Here is a 16267-nt window from a genome sequence, read left to right on the forward strand (position 1 = left end):
TTCAGAATCCCTAAAAATGAGAAGGGAGAAGGAAACAAGAATTCGATTCTGTCAAATGCCATGCACCATTGACCAATCTTTCCTTACAACCTGCCCCCTCTCTTTCCAACGGTCTAAAACACAACATGGAAGACAGCAGTGACCTTGAGTCCCAAACTGTCAATGCCATTGCAGGGTAACAAGTTTTCTTCTGTCAGATCTGAGCCCAAACTGGCAGCAACTACAGAAAGACAATCGCTGCAGAGGAGCGTTTTCTAGTCAGGCTTGTTATATTTCACTTCAGGCTTGTTACATTTCACAGCCCCAAACCAGGAAGTGCTGTTTAAAATGAGCCAAAGACAAAAGCAATCCAGCCTCCAAAACAAAATTCGGCAGTCTCCAGAAAGCCTATAGGGGTTTCAACTTGGGACTGTTCTTTGGTTTCGATTGGAACCTAAGGCTTCCTCCACATAAAACATCATTAAACTTTCAAAATTGCCCCCCAAAGTAAAATGACATAAAACATACACAGGCGCGCGCGCGGCACACGCACACACACACCCCAATTTGGTTTTGTAATACGCTTCCTAATCCAGACGGTCCAGGCTTGGGCCCGATTTCAGTTGGTAAATTCTTCTAGCTAAACCAGGGCAGATTGCAGAAAAGGTGTCTAATTCTTGAAATTCTTAGGGTGGGGTATTGAGGCGTAGACGGGCCACGCCCGGGTCCCGCTCTCCCGTTGCACAACTGCAAGCCAAGTCTGGGCAAGTCGAAGGAGGAACCCCGCGACCTCCAGCCCCGCTTCTCTGTGACCCACGGGGAACCCAGCAGTCCTAGGGTGGAGGTGGGGGCATCACTGGGAGAAGATTCGGGGCCGAGGGTGTTAAGTTGCAAGCCGGGAGCCCCGGACCGCTACAGCCCGGGCGCAGCCAGCGGCGGGCAGGAAGGGGAGGGCCCAGCGGGGTAACCCCCGAGCGGGTTCGGGGCTGGGTCGGAAAAGCTGCCTCACGGGGCGCGCCCGCCAGCCCCTCCACTCCCTCCCTCCCTCGCTCCCAACGCTCCCCGCCCGGGCCTCCCTTCCAGTCTCCGCTGCGCCCTCCCCGAGGCAGCGTTCCCCGCGGCCTCGCCATGTCCCAACCGGGCCAGAAGCCCGCCGCCTCCCCGCGGCCCCGGCGCGCTGCGGCGGCCCGCCACACCCAGGAGGTGAGTGGCACTTGCGCCGGAGCCGCTGGGCTGAGCGCAGGGAGGACCCCGGCCCCGGAGCCGTGGGCCGCCTCCTTAGGGGTAGCCCTCCTGGCCTGCTGCCCCGTGCGCCCCCTCCCGAGCCTGAGAAGGACTTGGGACTCAGAACCCGCCTCTGGGCAGGTGACTGGAGGTGGCTGGGTGCTGCCGGGCCTGGGCCAAGTGTATTGGGCACGGCGCAAGCCAGATTGGAGTTGGCCTGCGCTGGGAAAAGTTGATTGATGAGACTGGGGTGAAAAGCGGTTGAGGATAAAAGGGGAATACATTTCATTAGGGACCCCGAACTGGGTCGGGTAGTTCAACTAAAAGTCGGGTCTTCCGCGTAAAGTCCGGGCTGCAGGGCGTGGCTGCCTGGAGAAATAACACTTCTTCCCTAACCAGCCTTGCGCCAAATTGGGCGGGGCGGGGTCAACCCGGCAGGGCAGGGCCGAGGTAGGCCCCGCCCAGGTGCCGCCCCCGCTGACAGCTGTGGGGCTTGAAAAGCTCAGCGCCAGCCAGGTCTGGGGCAGGTGGAGTGCGAGCCCGGCCCCTGCTGCGCTGCACCCCGTGTCCTCTCCGGGTTCTCCGCCGCGCGACTCAGAGCAAATCGGTTGTCGCCATGGCATTCGCAAGCTGGTGGTACATGACGGTAAACTGGAGCGATCGTGCCTGGGCAGGACCGGAAACGGAATGGGCTTTGCCTTTCTGGGCGTGCAGGCGAGGTTATTGTGCAGGGTTTGGCGGGGAAAGGGTGGGGACCAGGTGCGACGTCCTCTCAGACCTTCAGTTTAGGCTCCGGGAGAGGCTGAGACTCACCCTGCGGTGGTATGTGCGAGCGAGCTCCGACGTGCAAGTCGGTGTGAGCAGACGCACCAGACTCAGCTCACGCTCACGAGTTGAATGGAACCGAATTGTTGCTGGAGGAATTCCGCCCTTGGACGCGGATTCCTGGATGAACTCAGACTCAGATCGAAAGAGCTCAGATCTAGTATTTGTTTTTAAGTCATAAATAAATCTCAAAACTTTTTAGAGGCATGTTGTTGGACGTGCATTCTCCAGCGCAAAGAAGAGGCAGCCAGGATTGGGGGCAAGGAGAAAATCCAAAACTCAAAGGAGTAGAAGCAACCGAGATCAAGACCCTTGTTGAGAATGAGAAAGAGGGAGAGAGAGACAGTGAGAGAGAGAGAACCCACTGCCCTGTACTTTATTACTTGGATGAGGGACAGAGATGTTCCGTTTGTTTAGTGCATTGAATGCTTGTCCAACCAATTAGGTGTGATAGCCAGTCAAGCTGGTACTTGTAATGTTTTGAACCAGGAAGCGTGATTTAACATTACGATGCTTTCCAAAAAAAAAAATACACAAATTTTGATGACAGAAAGAATAAAAATATTTATATCCCATTGATTTATGCTGAGAACTTAAAAAAATAGTTAAAGTACACCTCTCTCTCGGCATGTGGTATTGGGAAAAGCAAGGGTGTTGTAATAAGACAGTATTTAGAGAGAAACGTCATGTTGTAATCAGACAGTATTTAGAGAGAAACGTTGTGCTGGAATCAGTAAAATGTCCCTTTTCAGCCAATGGCCATTCACTGAGCACCTACTAAGTGGCAGACCCAGTACTAGCCTCGAAGTGGAAAACAAGACAGAGTTATTGTTCTCAAAGGGCAATGAGTCAACCTTTTTGAACCTGTTTCCACATCTATAAAATGTGGGTGATAATAGGTACCACATAAGGGTTGGTGAAGACTATTTACATTCATGAATCAAAGTACCATACCCATATACCTTTTTTTTTTTGAATTTTATTTATTTTTTTATACAGCAGGTTCTTATTAGTCATCAATTTTATACACATCAGTGTATACATGTCAATCCCAATCGCCCAATTCATCACACCACCATTGCCAACCCCCCCAGGGGTTTCCCCCCTTGGTGTCCATACATTTGTTCTCTACATCTGTGTCTCAACTTCTGCCCTGCAGACAGTTGTTTTAAAGTTTTTATCTAGTATATCTGCCATCTGCTCTTTCTCAAGGACAGTTTCCGTTCTTTTGTTTGTTTGTTTGTTTGTTTTCCCCATTGAATGGGCAATAATTCTCTGCTTTTTTGCATGCCTTGTGAGTTTTTAGGTTTAAAACTGGACATTTGAATCTAATAATATGAAAGCTTTGGGAATCAAATTCTTCTCCTTCCCCAGGGTTTGCTGTCTTGTTTTGCTTTGTTTTGTTTTTGATTGTCATAGGCTGTTTTTTGTGCTGAGGTTCAGCCAAAAGTGTACACTTATGAGCTTCTCAGGTCTTTTCTGATCCTGCACTTTCCCTGGGCATGAGCAATCAGTGATCAGAATACAGATCCCCAGTATTTGGAGGACAGAGTCCTTTTTGCCTTTCTGGTTCCAAGCTGCATGCTCTAATGCACAACTGCTTGCTGTGAGTTGGGGATGGGAAATGGGCAGCTGCTGCTGAGCTGAGCTGAAATTGATGGAAATTAACCAAAACTTACCATTTAAACCTTCCCCTGGAAGTTGCAAGTCTCTGATAGACTCCAGAATTTCAAAATAGTTATATCAGACAGATTCTGCCAGGGAGATTTTCGTCTAGATGGGAAGATGGATTCCTGGTGCCTCCTACTTCACCATAGTCCCAGAATCCTCTCTTTAAATTGTTTTAAGGATTGAAATCCTATTAATGTGATTCAAAAGCTCTGTTCTTCAGGCTATCTCATAAAAAGTTACCCAGAAAGCTTTACAGCTACCATAAAGGGAAAAAAAAGCAAGTGTCTTTCAGTTAAGAAAAATGTAAAATAACTCCATCCAATGAGTACCTTTTATGTAAGTGCCTCCTCAGATGGGAGAATCATTTAACCCAAGAAGAAAAAGGGTCTGTGGTTAGAGTTTTCCTAAAATGTATGGACTTCATTCTGACTGTGGAGAACTTATAGAACACAAAAATGATTCGGTAAAGGCCAAAGGTGTTCACAGTTGCTTACTGTCCACCTACTATGTGTCACGTTTTGTACTGGGTGCCGTGGACACAAAAATAGTGCTGACAGTACGTTTCTGTTTTTTTCTTGCATTTCTCTTAGATAAAAATCACAAGCACATCCTAATGACTGCTATAAAAGCAGCAAAGTAACTATTGAAATTCTCATGGCATCATCTTTGACTTAGAGGAAGTTCAAAAAGCCTTACTGCAGGTGGACCCCCTAAGCTAAACATGGCAGAAAGGCAGTCAATGCTACTTCTGAAAACTGGACAAAAAGAGGGTGTGCTCTTACCCTGCCACCTGGCCATATCCACCAGAATGTTGAAATATTAGAGAAAAGTGTATGGAGTTCAGGTGAAATATGGGGATTTCAGAATTATAGTTAGGCAGTTAATCCTTTATATGTGTCTTCTTTTATGAGAAGCCCAAAGAAGGTTATCCTATATTTCTATGGTTTGATAACAAATGTTTTTAGAGAAGAAGAAAGATATAATGCATCACACTTACTTACTTTTTTAAAATAATTATTCTCCCCACAACACCTAGCCCACAGTGGCTACTCACTGATTATTTTTTTAGTAAATGAGCTCTTATGTGCCACTGGACACATATGCACACACACATGCACCACACCCTTACGAAGTATTTTATAGCATGGGAATTGCACATTAAATGTTATCCCTGTGACCAGCTTGGTATATGTTGTTTGAAAAATGAATTATCTATTCCCTGTGTACTTTGTTTCCTTATTTGTAATATGGAAATATGAGACTAATATAATACAGTGTCATGAGATGGGCAAAGTACTAAACATAAACTTATCAGATGAATCTGGTTCCTCTGTACTTATGAAAAGTAAAAAACTAAATTCTCTGCTGTATTATTTACCGCCTTAGAAAATGAAAACTTAAACGTTTGCTTACTTCTCATATTCATTTTATTGTCTCATAATGAACCACAATCAGATTGATGCCAGAGAAAAAGAAGGGAGTGGAATAACTTTTATTGTATTCTTAAAATGAACGAGGCAATGGGCCAGGCTCCTCATTAATATCAGCTTGTTTCATAAGTAAGCCAGCCCCTGGGGTAGACACCATTACCTCCATTTTAGGAGGTAATGAGAAAACGGAAAGTTTAAATTATTTGCTGAAGGTCACATAGCCTTTCAGACCCACACTCCTTCTGTCTTATTAGAGTTTGTCAGGGAATGGAATGCAGGGAGTTGGTTACCCAGGTAACAGAGAGGCTGGGAAGCCAACTGGGGTGGATGAGGCAAAGCAGAGATTAGAAAGCTCGGGAAGCTGCTACCATTCCTAGACTGGAAAGAAAGAGGGAGAAGCAGGATCACCCTGCAGAAGCTGAAACCACTGCTGGCCCGTCCTGCAGGAGACCCTACTGGAGGGAGCCAGTGCACATAGGCCTGGTACTACACCAGCTGACCAGGGTCAGGGCAAGGAATCCACCTGAGGGCAAACAGGTCCACATCTACACCAGGGAGGCTGTCTTAAAGCAAAATCAGCTTTATATCTTGGGCCTTCTGTTTGTTTGCTGAACAGTCTTGTTTCAGAAAGCAGAATACATACAAAAATAGATTTTAAGGGATTTTGCAGGAAATACCAATTTGCACATTGTCTCTTAATTTTTCAAGCTATTTTTTTCAACTTTTAAAATCTTTTATCTTGTTTACTAACCTGAAAAGAACGAATGTACTTCGCAGGGAACTTTTAGAGGTTTGTGGAAATGCAGTCATTCAATCATGAATTATTTGTCACATCCCCACCATAGGACTAGAAAAAAAAATAATATAGTTTACCCTCTGGGGACTTCCCTGGTGGCGCAGTGGTTAAGACTCCACGCTCCCAAGGCAGGGGGCCCAGGTTTGATCCCTCATCAGGGAACTAGATCCCACATGCACGCCGCAGCTAAGAGTTCGCATGCCACAACTAAGGAGCCCGCCTACCGCAACTGAGGAGGTGGCGAGCTGCAACTAAGGAGCCCACCTGCCGCAACTAAGACCCAGCTCAACCAAATAAATAAATAATAAAATAAATAAATATTAAAAAAAAATTTACCATCTGGCTGAAAAGGCAAAATACACATTTATGAAATAATCAGTAAGCAGGAGCGTATACAATGAAGTGCTAATTTGTTTGCTTTACTAAGAAACTAGAGACTAATATGCAATGTGAAGGCATGGCGTGCCATTAGCAGGGCTAGTCAGGCAGTGTTGGGTTGGACACAGGGCAGTGGGTTCCTGCACTGAGCAGTCGGTTTAGCCAGGAGGCCCCGAGCTGCCCTGGCCTGCCTGACCTGGGGAAGCTCCCATGGGTGCCGACTCAGTGGGGTGATTGGAGGAGCAGAAACCTCCACTTCCTGTTGTGGTGCCCACAGATCTCCTCTCCAAACAGTGGTTTCCAATCCTAGCTGCATATTAGAATCAGCTGGGGAAGTTTAGGAACATATATCTGTGCCCAGGCTCCCCCTGGACAAACTAAATCTAAATCCCTGGACTCTGGTTTGAGTGTTTCCAAAAGTGCTCTGGGCGCTTGTGACCCGCACTGAAAGATTAGACCCGTAGCTAAATGAAGGCTTTCTGATCCTTAGGAAGCAACCCACACCCCCCTTCCCTGACAAGCCTTTGTCTCTGTGTGCAGCGGTGGAGCAGTGAGGGAGCTGAGCTGTGTGCACTGGAGTCCAGAGGGCACCAAGATTTCATTGCTTCGTGATTTTGCCACAGCTATCACTGGACACACAAATATTGACCTCAACTGGCATTCTCCAAGTTGCAGAAGGAAAATCTTCAAGCTGTTTTCAAATAACCTTTCCTGTTTTCTTAAACAGCTTTATTCAGACATAATTCATAATTTATCCATTAAAACATACAACTCAGTATTTTTTAGTATATTCGCAGGGTGGTCCAAGCATCACCTCGATTTAATTTTACAATGTTTTTGTCACCCCCTAAAAGAAACTCAGTACCTTTTTAAAAAAAAATTAAGCAGAGGCGTTTCAGAAGCACACTAGCTTTTGGTGCTCTTTCACAGCTGAGCTTGGACTTGCAGAAGCTCATTTTTTGTCTGTCTTCTTTCTTTTTTAATATGTGTAGAAGTTTGATTTTTATCTTATCCTGTGATGTATACCCTTGTCTGTGCATGTATCAGGGTGTATCTGGGTAACGATGGGGAGGGTGTCCCAAACGCTCCAGAGTCGAAGGCTGGCGCTGGCACAAATCCTTAGCTGGGTGAGAGCACAGCTCCAAGCTTTCCTGCTCCTTGCTCCTGCTGATTTCCTGACAGGTTTATGAGTTTGCTATGGCAGAAAATTTTATGCATATTAATGCTATCTTCTAGAACGAGGACAAAGGACAGCTGTACTTACCAAATATGTAGTGATGCCAGGAGGTGGAAACAGTTTGGAAAATTATTCCTTTTTGAGGCAAGATAGAAAAACTTTATCTGATATTTTCCCTGCCTCTGAACTCCTGTCACTCCATTCCTTCGTCTGTCTTCATCTTAGCTCCAGTGTTTCCCGTCTTCTGGGACCTTATCCTCCCAATGAAATGTTTCCTGCCTTAGGGCTGACATCCTGCACTTCCTGTCTTTGCGTCCTCTCCAGCTTCTAATACAGGATGAAATTTATAAGTGTTGTGTGTCTGATTACTTTTATAAAAACAAACCAGTTTTAGAATAGGAAGGTTTTGTTGATTTTGGGGGTTGTTTTCCCTTTTAGAACATTGGATTGAGACTTTCTTAATGGGCATCAAAAGTTTTTAGCTAGCTTTTAACTAGCCTGGTCTGTGGCCCACAGACTATAATCCTGATACGTAGTGTGACTGAGGAGGATCTCACCTTCCAGATCCTTATTTCTTTATCCATAAAACGAGCTATCAGTGTGTCCCTAGAGTTGCTGTGGCAGTAAAGGAGACCACATAGGGGAAATGCCCAGCGCTGGGCTTAGCACAAAGGAGATGCTTAGAACATGTTAGTTTCTTTCCCCTCTTACAGAAAAGTCCTTCCCAAATTCTTCAGGTTTGTGGTTTAGTTCCCAACCTATCACTCCTTCCCTTCTCCATGTTTCTCTCACCTCCTCCCAACCCACCAGCTATGTGTAGTAGTAGTAGACAAAGTTTTCTGTCTTCACTCTTTGAAAGACTTGCTGCAGGTTCCTAAGCTGGATCAAATTTGACGTATATCATTCCCAAACATTTCATTTCACCAGCAGAATGGAAAGTATGTGGAAAGTACTCAGTTATTCCATGAATTTAAAAATCAGTCACTTTGAATTTCTCTCAGTGAAAAGCTATAACAGATTTTATATCATTAATAGACTGCTGAATATTGAATAAGCCCCAAGAAATGGTCAGAACAATGATTCATTTATAAAGTTGCTATTTACTGGATATTGAATGGTATTAGGTGATTCTTATTAATTCTGTTAGAGTTTTGTTGGAGTGATGATGTATGGTAGTTATGTAGGAAAAAGTCCTCAAATTAAGGAGATGCTTGATGACATGTTTAGGGGTAAAGTTTCAGGATATCTGCAATTTACTTTCAAGCGCAGGTACATATACCAATATAGATAGATCTTTGTCCATAATATAAGCAGATATGGCAATATATGGCAACAATAGTTAATAGTTGTTGAATCTAAGTGATGGGACTATTGACATTCATTGTATTATTCTTTCTACTTTTCTGTATCTTAGAAATTTTTTATAATAAAAAAGCCAGGTTAAAAAAACTGGGAAAATATGGTCCATACAGTTCCTAAAAAATGTTGCCCTTTCATTATGTGATTTTTATGTCATTATGTCATTATGCGTACTCTATTGAGAGCAAATATGTCTTTTGAAATTACAAAATACCAATTCTTATAATACATAATTTTTATAAGTTGTCATTATATCTCAACATTTAAAAAAGCATTTGCTATGTATATATATCACTCTCAAACTATTATTTGGAAACTGCAGAATTGTGAGGGATTTTGAGCATTTCAGTGGAAGCAAATAACTGATGATGTTGGTTAACCTGGAGGACTGCAATTTTGAAACACCACCGGGAAACAACTTTATAAATGTTTTTAAGTAAAACATCTATCTACCTGTATTTTAGAGAGAAAAGGCTATCTGCATGTTTACTTTAGGGTAATAAATCATAATGTATGTTTGCCAACAAGCAGGAAGCAGAGTGGGACCTTGTGGAGAGCATGGAACCTTGCTCTAGACGAGAGCCAGTTGCCTTTTTAAGTTTTCTCATTTGTAAAATGGAATAATCATACTTCCTACAAGTAAATGAGGCACTCAAAACAGTATGCTCAGTGGATATTGTTGTTATTAGGTATTACCTATATCTAATCTGAAAAAGGTATAGAATTGGTGATAAGAAATGAATGTGATATCACAGTTCTAAATTTACCAGTTCTGGAAGGAGACAGATTGGGTAAATCTTTGTAGACCCATCCCTCTCCAATTCTCTCTCCAAATGTTGAATAATTCTTCCCCCTAGTCTAACCTTTAAGAATCTTTTGCTTACCAATTATTCTAAAACTTATCAATTACCATCTAGCTCTGATATATATATGTGGGCTTTTAAATGCCTCCTGTTTTTTCAAGATCCATTAATTACTCAATACCGATTGCTCTCAACTGTGGACAAACTCTTGACTAGGACATCTGGGTAAAACAAGCCCTGCAGAGAGCTTCATTCACCAAGCTGCTGTAGTCTGCCTGCTTTTCTGTGGGGTCTACCCACTAATCCATGAGAGGCTTTTGTTTGGGGAAGAATTTTCCATTCATGAAAGTGATTTCTTTCTAGTTTTTTATGCAAAGAACTACTGAAAGATTTCACCCACATGTCTAATATTGCTTGGCCTTTTTCTTTTTTTTTTTAGAAAAATATCTGTTGATATGATCAAAGGGAATATTATCTTATTTCATTTATCATAGTATAGTGACAAACAATAGATTTGAAGTCAGAAAACCTGCTCTGCAAACTTTTCTTATTTACTAGGTGTATGTCCTTACTAAAAGCACAACACATGACTTTTATTGTTAGTTTTCTTAATCCATGAAATCACATGAGCCTCTTTTTTTGTATCAGATAAAAGTGTATATGAAAGAGCCTTGTAAATAATAAAGAACTATAAAAATTATTACTATTACTGTTATTGCCATTCTTTTTAATTCGAATAACTTAAATGACCTACATATTCAGGTTGTGATTCAGCTCTAGAGAACATAATGGGATTTTATGTTTCGATTTAACTAAAGGTGATTGGGGTCGAACCCAATGGTGAGCTTTTTATTTTCTTATATTTAGGTTCCTTTTCCCACTTTCTTGCACATCCCACATGTGCAAGAAATGAAATAATTCTTCGTCCCTCCTTTTCAGGAACATACAATTTTTTTTCATTTCTCAAAAAAATTCAATAATTTTCATGGCTTCTCTTATCTTATCAAAACAAATGAACATGTAAGCTACTTGAAGCTTTCATGTACCACGTAAAACTACTTCCTTTCATCACCAGTGTTCTAGTGAGAAAAATAATTCTGTTTCAGAACATAATGAAATTCTAAAGCCATAGTTAATGAAAGTTGCAGGTATGGTCTTTCCAATGCAGAGTTTATCTTTCTGTGTTGGTAAACACTCAGACAGAAAGAACTCCAGAGAATTTCCAAGAGCCACTGAAAGTGATGGTTGAGAAGGGGTGGCCCTCCCTTGAGCTCATGCTGAACTGAGGCTTAAGTAATGGCTTAGGCTCAGCATGGTCCTCAGACATCTCATCTCCATGAGGAACCAGGTGTCTCTTATGCTGGCAATTTGGGCTTTAAAATTCCATGAGACATTCTGTAGGAGACGAGATGCCACCTTAGCATCACCATCAGATCTATGTCTGGTTAATTACAGACTGATTTTCTACATCCCAAATGAATGTCTGTAGCTTCCCTTAATTTTTGAAGGCCACCTACGTTGGTGTAGAATTATCAACAGTTCTCAGGAGGAAGATGAAAGGGGTCCTTGTTTTTACCATCTATATATTTAGCCTTTTGGGATTAAAGTCACTATTATATTATCTTGTGTCACCTCCCTCTATTAAACATTATCTTTTTAAATACTTTTATAGCATGCCGATGGAAAAACCAGAGGATCGTCTTCAAAGTCAGGAGAAAAGAGAGGATCAGATGAGGTAATTTCCACAATACTTGGTTTTCATTTTCTCTAGTTTTTAAATTGTGAATTCTGTCTTGAAGTAAATAATGTGGTAGCAAATATCTCCTACTGGAATATTGGCAAATTTAATTTTAACTAAGATTTGATTCAACACTATAAGTGGAAATCATTAAAAATAAACTTAAAAAATAAAGTGTTCCTTGGAGAGGAAGTAGTTTCCATTTCGGAATAGAACTCAGTTATTTAGGGTGTTTTCCCTGTAGGAATTGGTGAATCTTAACTGTTTTTTGTTTGTTTGTTTGTTTTGGTGAACAAAACATGTAGGAGGGGAAACCAAATGCTATAGCTGAAAAGGAGATCTTTTTTTATGAGAGTCACTGTGATAACCTAGATTAAACCAGTCATTCAGGTTCATAAACAAAAGGGAGAGAAAAGGACTATTTTTACTTGGATCCATTCTGTGGAAATACTAGTAAAACCAAACCTCCTCACTTTGAGATGGGTTTTCTTTGAGCCTGTGAATTTCTCCTTTCACTGAATGATGCCCCATTATGTGCACTGTTAACATGGCCTGGTCTCCATGGAAGAGTCATGTGAAAGTTCTATCCTCCAGAAGGGTACTGGGCTTGCCTTCCTTTTTCTGCTTTTCACATTTTAAATCTCAATGGAACATTCATCTTCATTCAGTAGAAATTGTTATCATCATTTCCAGTTTGTAAAAGAGCCAGGTCCTGAAAGGTAGCTGGAAATTTAGAAAGCAAAAAGTGATCATTTTATTTTTCTCTATATTATTAACATGTTTCCAGAAATCTGGAATCTAGCTCCTCTTTCTGCTTATTTCTTGCAGTTTTGAAATATTCAATATATTTCAATATATTCAGTATGAAGAAAGCCATTATGACTAGAACTTGCTATGAATTCTGCACTAAGGTTTTGTCCACAGCTGTCTATTATTGTTTCCATTACCAACACCCATGAAAATATATTTTAGATTATTTCTTACCACGCAAATTTGCAGTAAGTTTTTGTACCCATGGAAGGCAAGATTTCTTTACAAAGTAAAAATAAACTTTTATTAAGATTTTATCCTGCTTCTTGGTTATATTATTTAAAAATTTTTTCCATGGGAAAAATACCACATTTTTCCCCTTTTACTAGCATGAAAATCTATATAATATCACTCAGTTCCCCATCAACCCTACTCTTTAAATATATTCCCAGATAAGTTATCTATCAAATAGTTTCCTGTTTGAAAGCTATAGTGTCTCTTTATTCTCCAGACTAGGAAATAATGTTTTTAGATATTATTCTCTATTAATATTTATCAAGTTTAAACTATTTGCACAAAAAAGGAAATCTTCTTTTCCAATACAATCAAGTGGATAGTGGCCTAGTTCTTATAGGGTTATTCTCAACAACTTTGTTATTTTGTGGAAGCTTAAATATTACGCCTTGAATGTACAGGCGTTGTTGGTTTAGGCAACAACTGCCCGGTGATAGGTCTTTTATATATCCGGACTATAAAGTGCCTTATTTTCATATTTACAAAGGGCTTGGGAAAACTGATAAGTAGTCCTGTTATCAATGCAGCCAGGGGAGAATTTGAAACTTCTGTGTCAGTATGATGACTGTACTTTCAGTTTTTTGAAACTGAAAGGCGGAACTTCCACCTTGGGAGAAGAAAGAAAGAATTTTTCTATCCTTTATCAGCAATTCAGGCAAGTCTGACATTGTTTCATAACACTTCTGAGAAATTCAGATTTACAACTCTTGCACTTGTGCCAGAGCCTGGTCATATCGGTCTGTTCTGCTCTGTCCCAGCTGGCAGAAGAAAAGAGACGAGATAGAGGCTTTGCCGTGCTTCCGTGGCATAAATCACTGCAGAGATTCAGATAGTCTGAGATTGAAGATTGCTTATTATCTCACCAAATTCTGCCCATATCTATTTGATAGGGTGGACAGATGTGTGGGTGTGATAATTTGGTAGTCGAGTTATATTTCCAATATGGTGTGTCTCTAAAGAATCTCTAATTCTTTATGTCATGTGCAGTTAAGTCATTGATGACATACTATGGCCCTGGAGACAATTCAAGGAAACCATCCTACATTAGGCATTATTTTAGCCTTTATGTTCATGATTATAAAACCATGTGCAATCTGGACTTGTAATTTGCCTATGCTACCACCCCCAGTTGGCTACCATCCTCTTAAGATTGCCAGAGAAAGGTTTCCCAAAACTGATTCTTTCTCCCAAATATTTTCTCATCTACTGCTCTGTTGAACAAGAAGTGAGATTAAGAAGCTTAGTTTGGGTTTTTGGTAATCCATTTTCAAACTAGCGTGTACCTCCAAAGGGTGAATAATTTGTTATCCCCAAGCATATGCAAACATACTGGTTAGGCTTCCAAGGACAAACTCGGGCCTTTGAAACAAAGTCAGTTTGAAAATGTGCTTTCTATGCTCAGGGGTACTTCTCAGTGTTTCTTCCTTCTCCTTTCATCGCTCTGCTGCATTTCATTTGGAGATGCAAGAAAAAAGGTACAGAGGAGGACTTCAGGAAGATTTAACCAGGAGTAAAAATGATTAGGGTTAGGCAAGAACCATTATTATATTGTCATATGTAAAAATATCTGGGGATGAATGCAGCTGTGTGAATTTCAGAGCTCTTTTTCTCCTGCTACCATTAAATAGCTCTTACTTGTCTTGCGTATGACCCCTATTCAACCACTAAGTGATCCTAGGAGGTCTGCAGCAATTTTAATAGACTCTTGCAACTAAAATATCATTTGTCATGTTGCATTTGCAATATAAATGCTTGAGGATGGAGTTGAGTAAGTGTCTATGAGAATGTATTTTTTTGTTTTTTATGACAATCGTTATGAACTTGTTAAGTCCTTCTCAGATGTAGAGGAATTGTAAGACCAAAAGTTGCATGGACTAACAAGCCAAAGATAAAATGACTAGGGAGCAGGAAAAAGAAAAATGAAAACATTTATTAGTACCTTTAAATACAGTGGAACAAAGTAGCCTTCACAAACCTGCAATCAAATCTATTTGATGTATTTGACTGACACATCTGGCCACACTGGGTGAGTGTAAGCATCTTAGCAACATATTTCAGTGAAGTCCTGAGGAAGGGAATTTAAAGCATATGATGGGACGTTTATATTAGGGGATGCTGGATAAAGGGTATACAGGAACTCTCTGTACCAGCTTTGCAACTCTTCTATAAATGTAAAATTATTTCATAATAAAAAGTTAAAGATAAAACAAATAAAAGCAAACAAACAAAAAATAAAGCATATGATGGGCATGATTTCACAGAGCCAGTTTTAAGAACTTCAAATTTCATAATGGATATATTTTTATGGATAAAGAAAGAGAGATAATAGAGTTGAAATTGTGCCTTAAAGGAAAAGATATTTGATAAATTTTCTTTACCATAATAGCATTGGTGGCATTCTTTTCCTCAGTGTTTACCTTTCCTCCTTCAAAAGTGCGTGAATAAGTATTGAACGACTCCAACATTTTAAAATTTCTTTCTAACATTTTTTTCTCTTGATGAAATTAGTCTTTTTTTAATCACAAATGTAATATGTACTTGTAAAAAACAAAAGTATTACCCAGTCTTACCACTTAAATTATAACTGCTGCTATGAAATTGTGTATATTCTCAAATTAATGTGATGATATTATATGTTCATAATTACTATATATACTATACTGATTTTAGTAACTTTTTAATGATCATACAGCTAAAACATAACCATTGAAGAAAATTTAGAAAGTACTGACAATTTTAAAGAAAAAACACTACATCTAGACTTCTAGTACCTAGAGAGATGGCCACTATTTCCATCTTTGAGTATTTTCCTACATCTTTTTTCTATGTGTATATATTATGTTTAAGCTGAGATAACAAAGGAACATCCCTAACAAGGCCTAGACTAAAAATGATAAACAATGTGCTTTGTGATAGATAAATCTTTTCCAATCAAAAAGAGTCATCATTGTGTGTGACTTTTGAATACATAGAGAATTGTATTTAAGTACCTTGGCATTTAATATAGCATTTAATCTGGTCATTATTTTATGCTGTGTTTTTTGTTCAAGAAGTTTGCTGGGTCGGTGTTCCCACTAGCAAGTGATATAGCCGTCCTTAGCAAATTCTGGAAGAGTGCCACAGCAAATGTTATTTTAAGGAGTGATAGGTTATTACAATCTCTTGTCCGTTTTAACTGTGGGGAGTTGATTGTGGCTGGACAAGTTCATGTCCCAGTGCCAAGAAGGAGGCAAAGCTGAACAGGTGCCCCAAGGGCAGTCCCACCTGGCTTACCTAGAGATCCAGAATCCCCTGGGTGTCTGATCTGGAAGGCTAAACTCACTGAAGGAAGTTCCAAAATCCTTTTCAACTGTAGTGTTCCCATTTTTTAGTTCTAAATTTTGACTTATTTCTTCATTGACTAGAATATTTTTAAGATAATTTTTTTCTGCGAAGGAACACGGATGGTGATTTTCTGTGTCTGTGTGGATCCTAAGCATGTTTTTCTGCTGGCTTCACACAAGAAATTAGTACAAAACTGTACATTTTGGGTAACAGTTCTGTTCCCTTGAAGTTCTGTACCTGTTGCTCCATGGTCTTCTGACTTTTTGTGCTATAGAGAAGATGTCTGGGGAAGCCTTATATTTATTTTTAGGAAGCTTGTTTTTCCTGCTTTGGTGCATATGCGGTTTCTTTTTCTTTTATTCTTACAATTTTTAAAAATTGCCAGGACGTGCCTACATATGTGTTTTTCTATTAATTTTTCCTGGAATGTCTATTTTTAAATTATTGCTCTTATTTTAGTTTCTTTTTAAACATACATATAATTCTGAGATTAGACATTAATTAATCACCTGCCTCAGT

General features: G+C 40.4%; 1 protein-coding gene across 4 annotated transcripts in view; it reads left to right on the top strand.

The window, feature by feature from the left end:
- Positions 1-822: 822 nt before the first annotated feature.
- Positions 823-16267, top strand: part of CAST (calpastatin) — a 119485-nt gene continuing 104040 nt past the window's right edge. Inside the window, exons 1-2 of one of the 4 annotated variants that reach the window (XM_007197474.3) lie at positions 823-1182; positions 11315-11377. In XM_007197474.3, coding sequence (XP_007197536.2) covers positions 1108-1182; positions 11315-11377 — 138 coding nt within the window. In that variant the 5' untranslated portion in view covers positions 823-1107. Of the gene's footprint in view, positions 1183-1690; positions 1850-11314; positions 11378-16267 lie in introns of those variants that run through there. The other 3 variants (XM_007197477.3, XM_007197476.3, XM_007197475.3) reach the window with 3 other exon arrangements.

Source organism: Balaenoptera acutorostrata, chromosome 2, assembly GCF_949987535.1.
Source record: "Balaenoptera acutorostrata chromosome 2, mBalAcu1.1, whole genome shotgun sequence".
In the NCBI taxonomy this organism is placed as follows: domain Eukaryota; kingdom Metazoa; phylum Chordata; class Mammalia; order Artiodactyla; family Balaenopteridae; genus Balaenoptera; species Balaenoptera acutorostrata.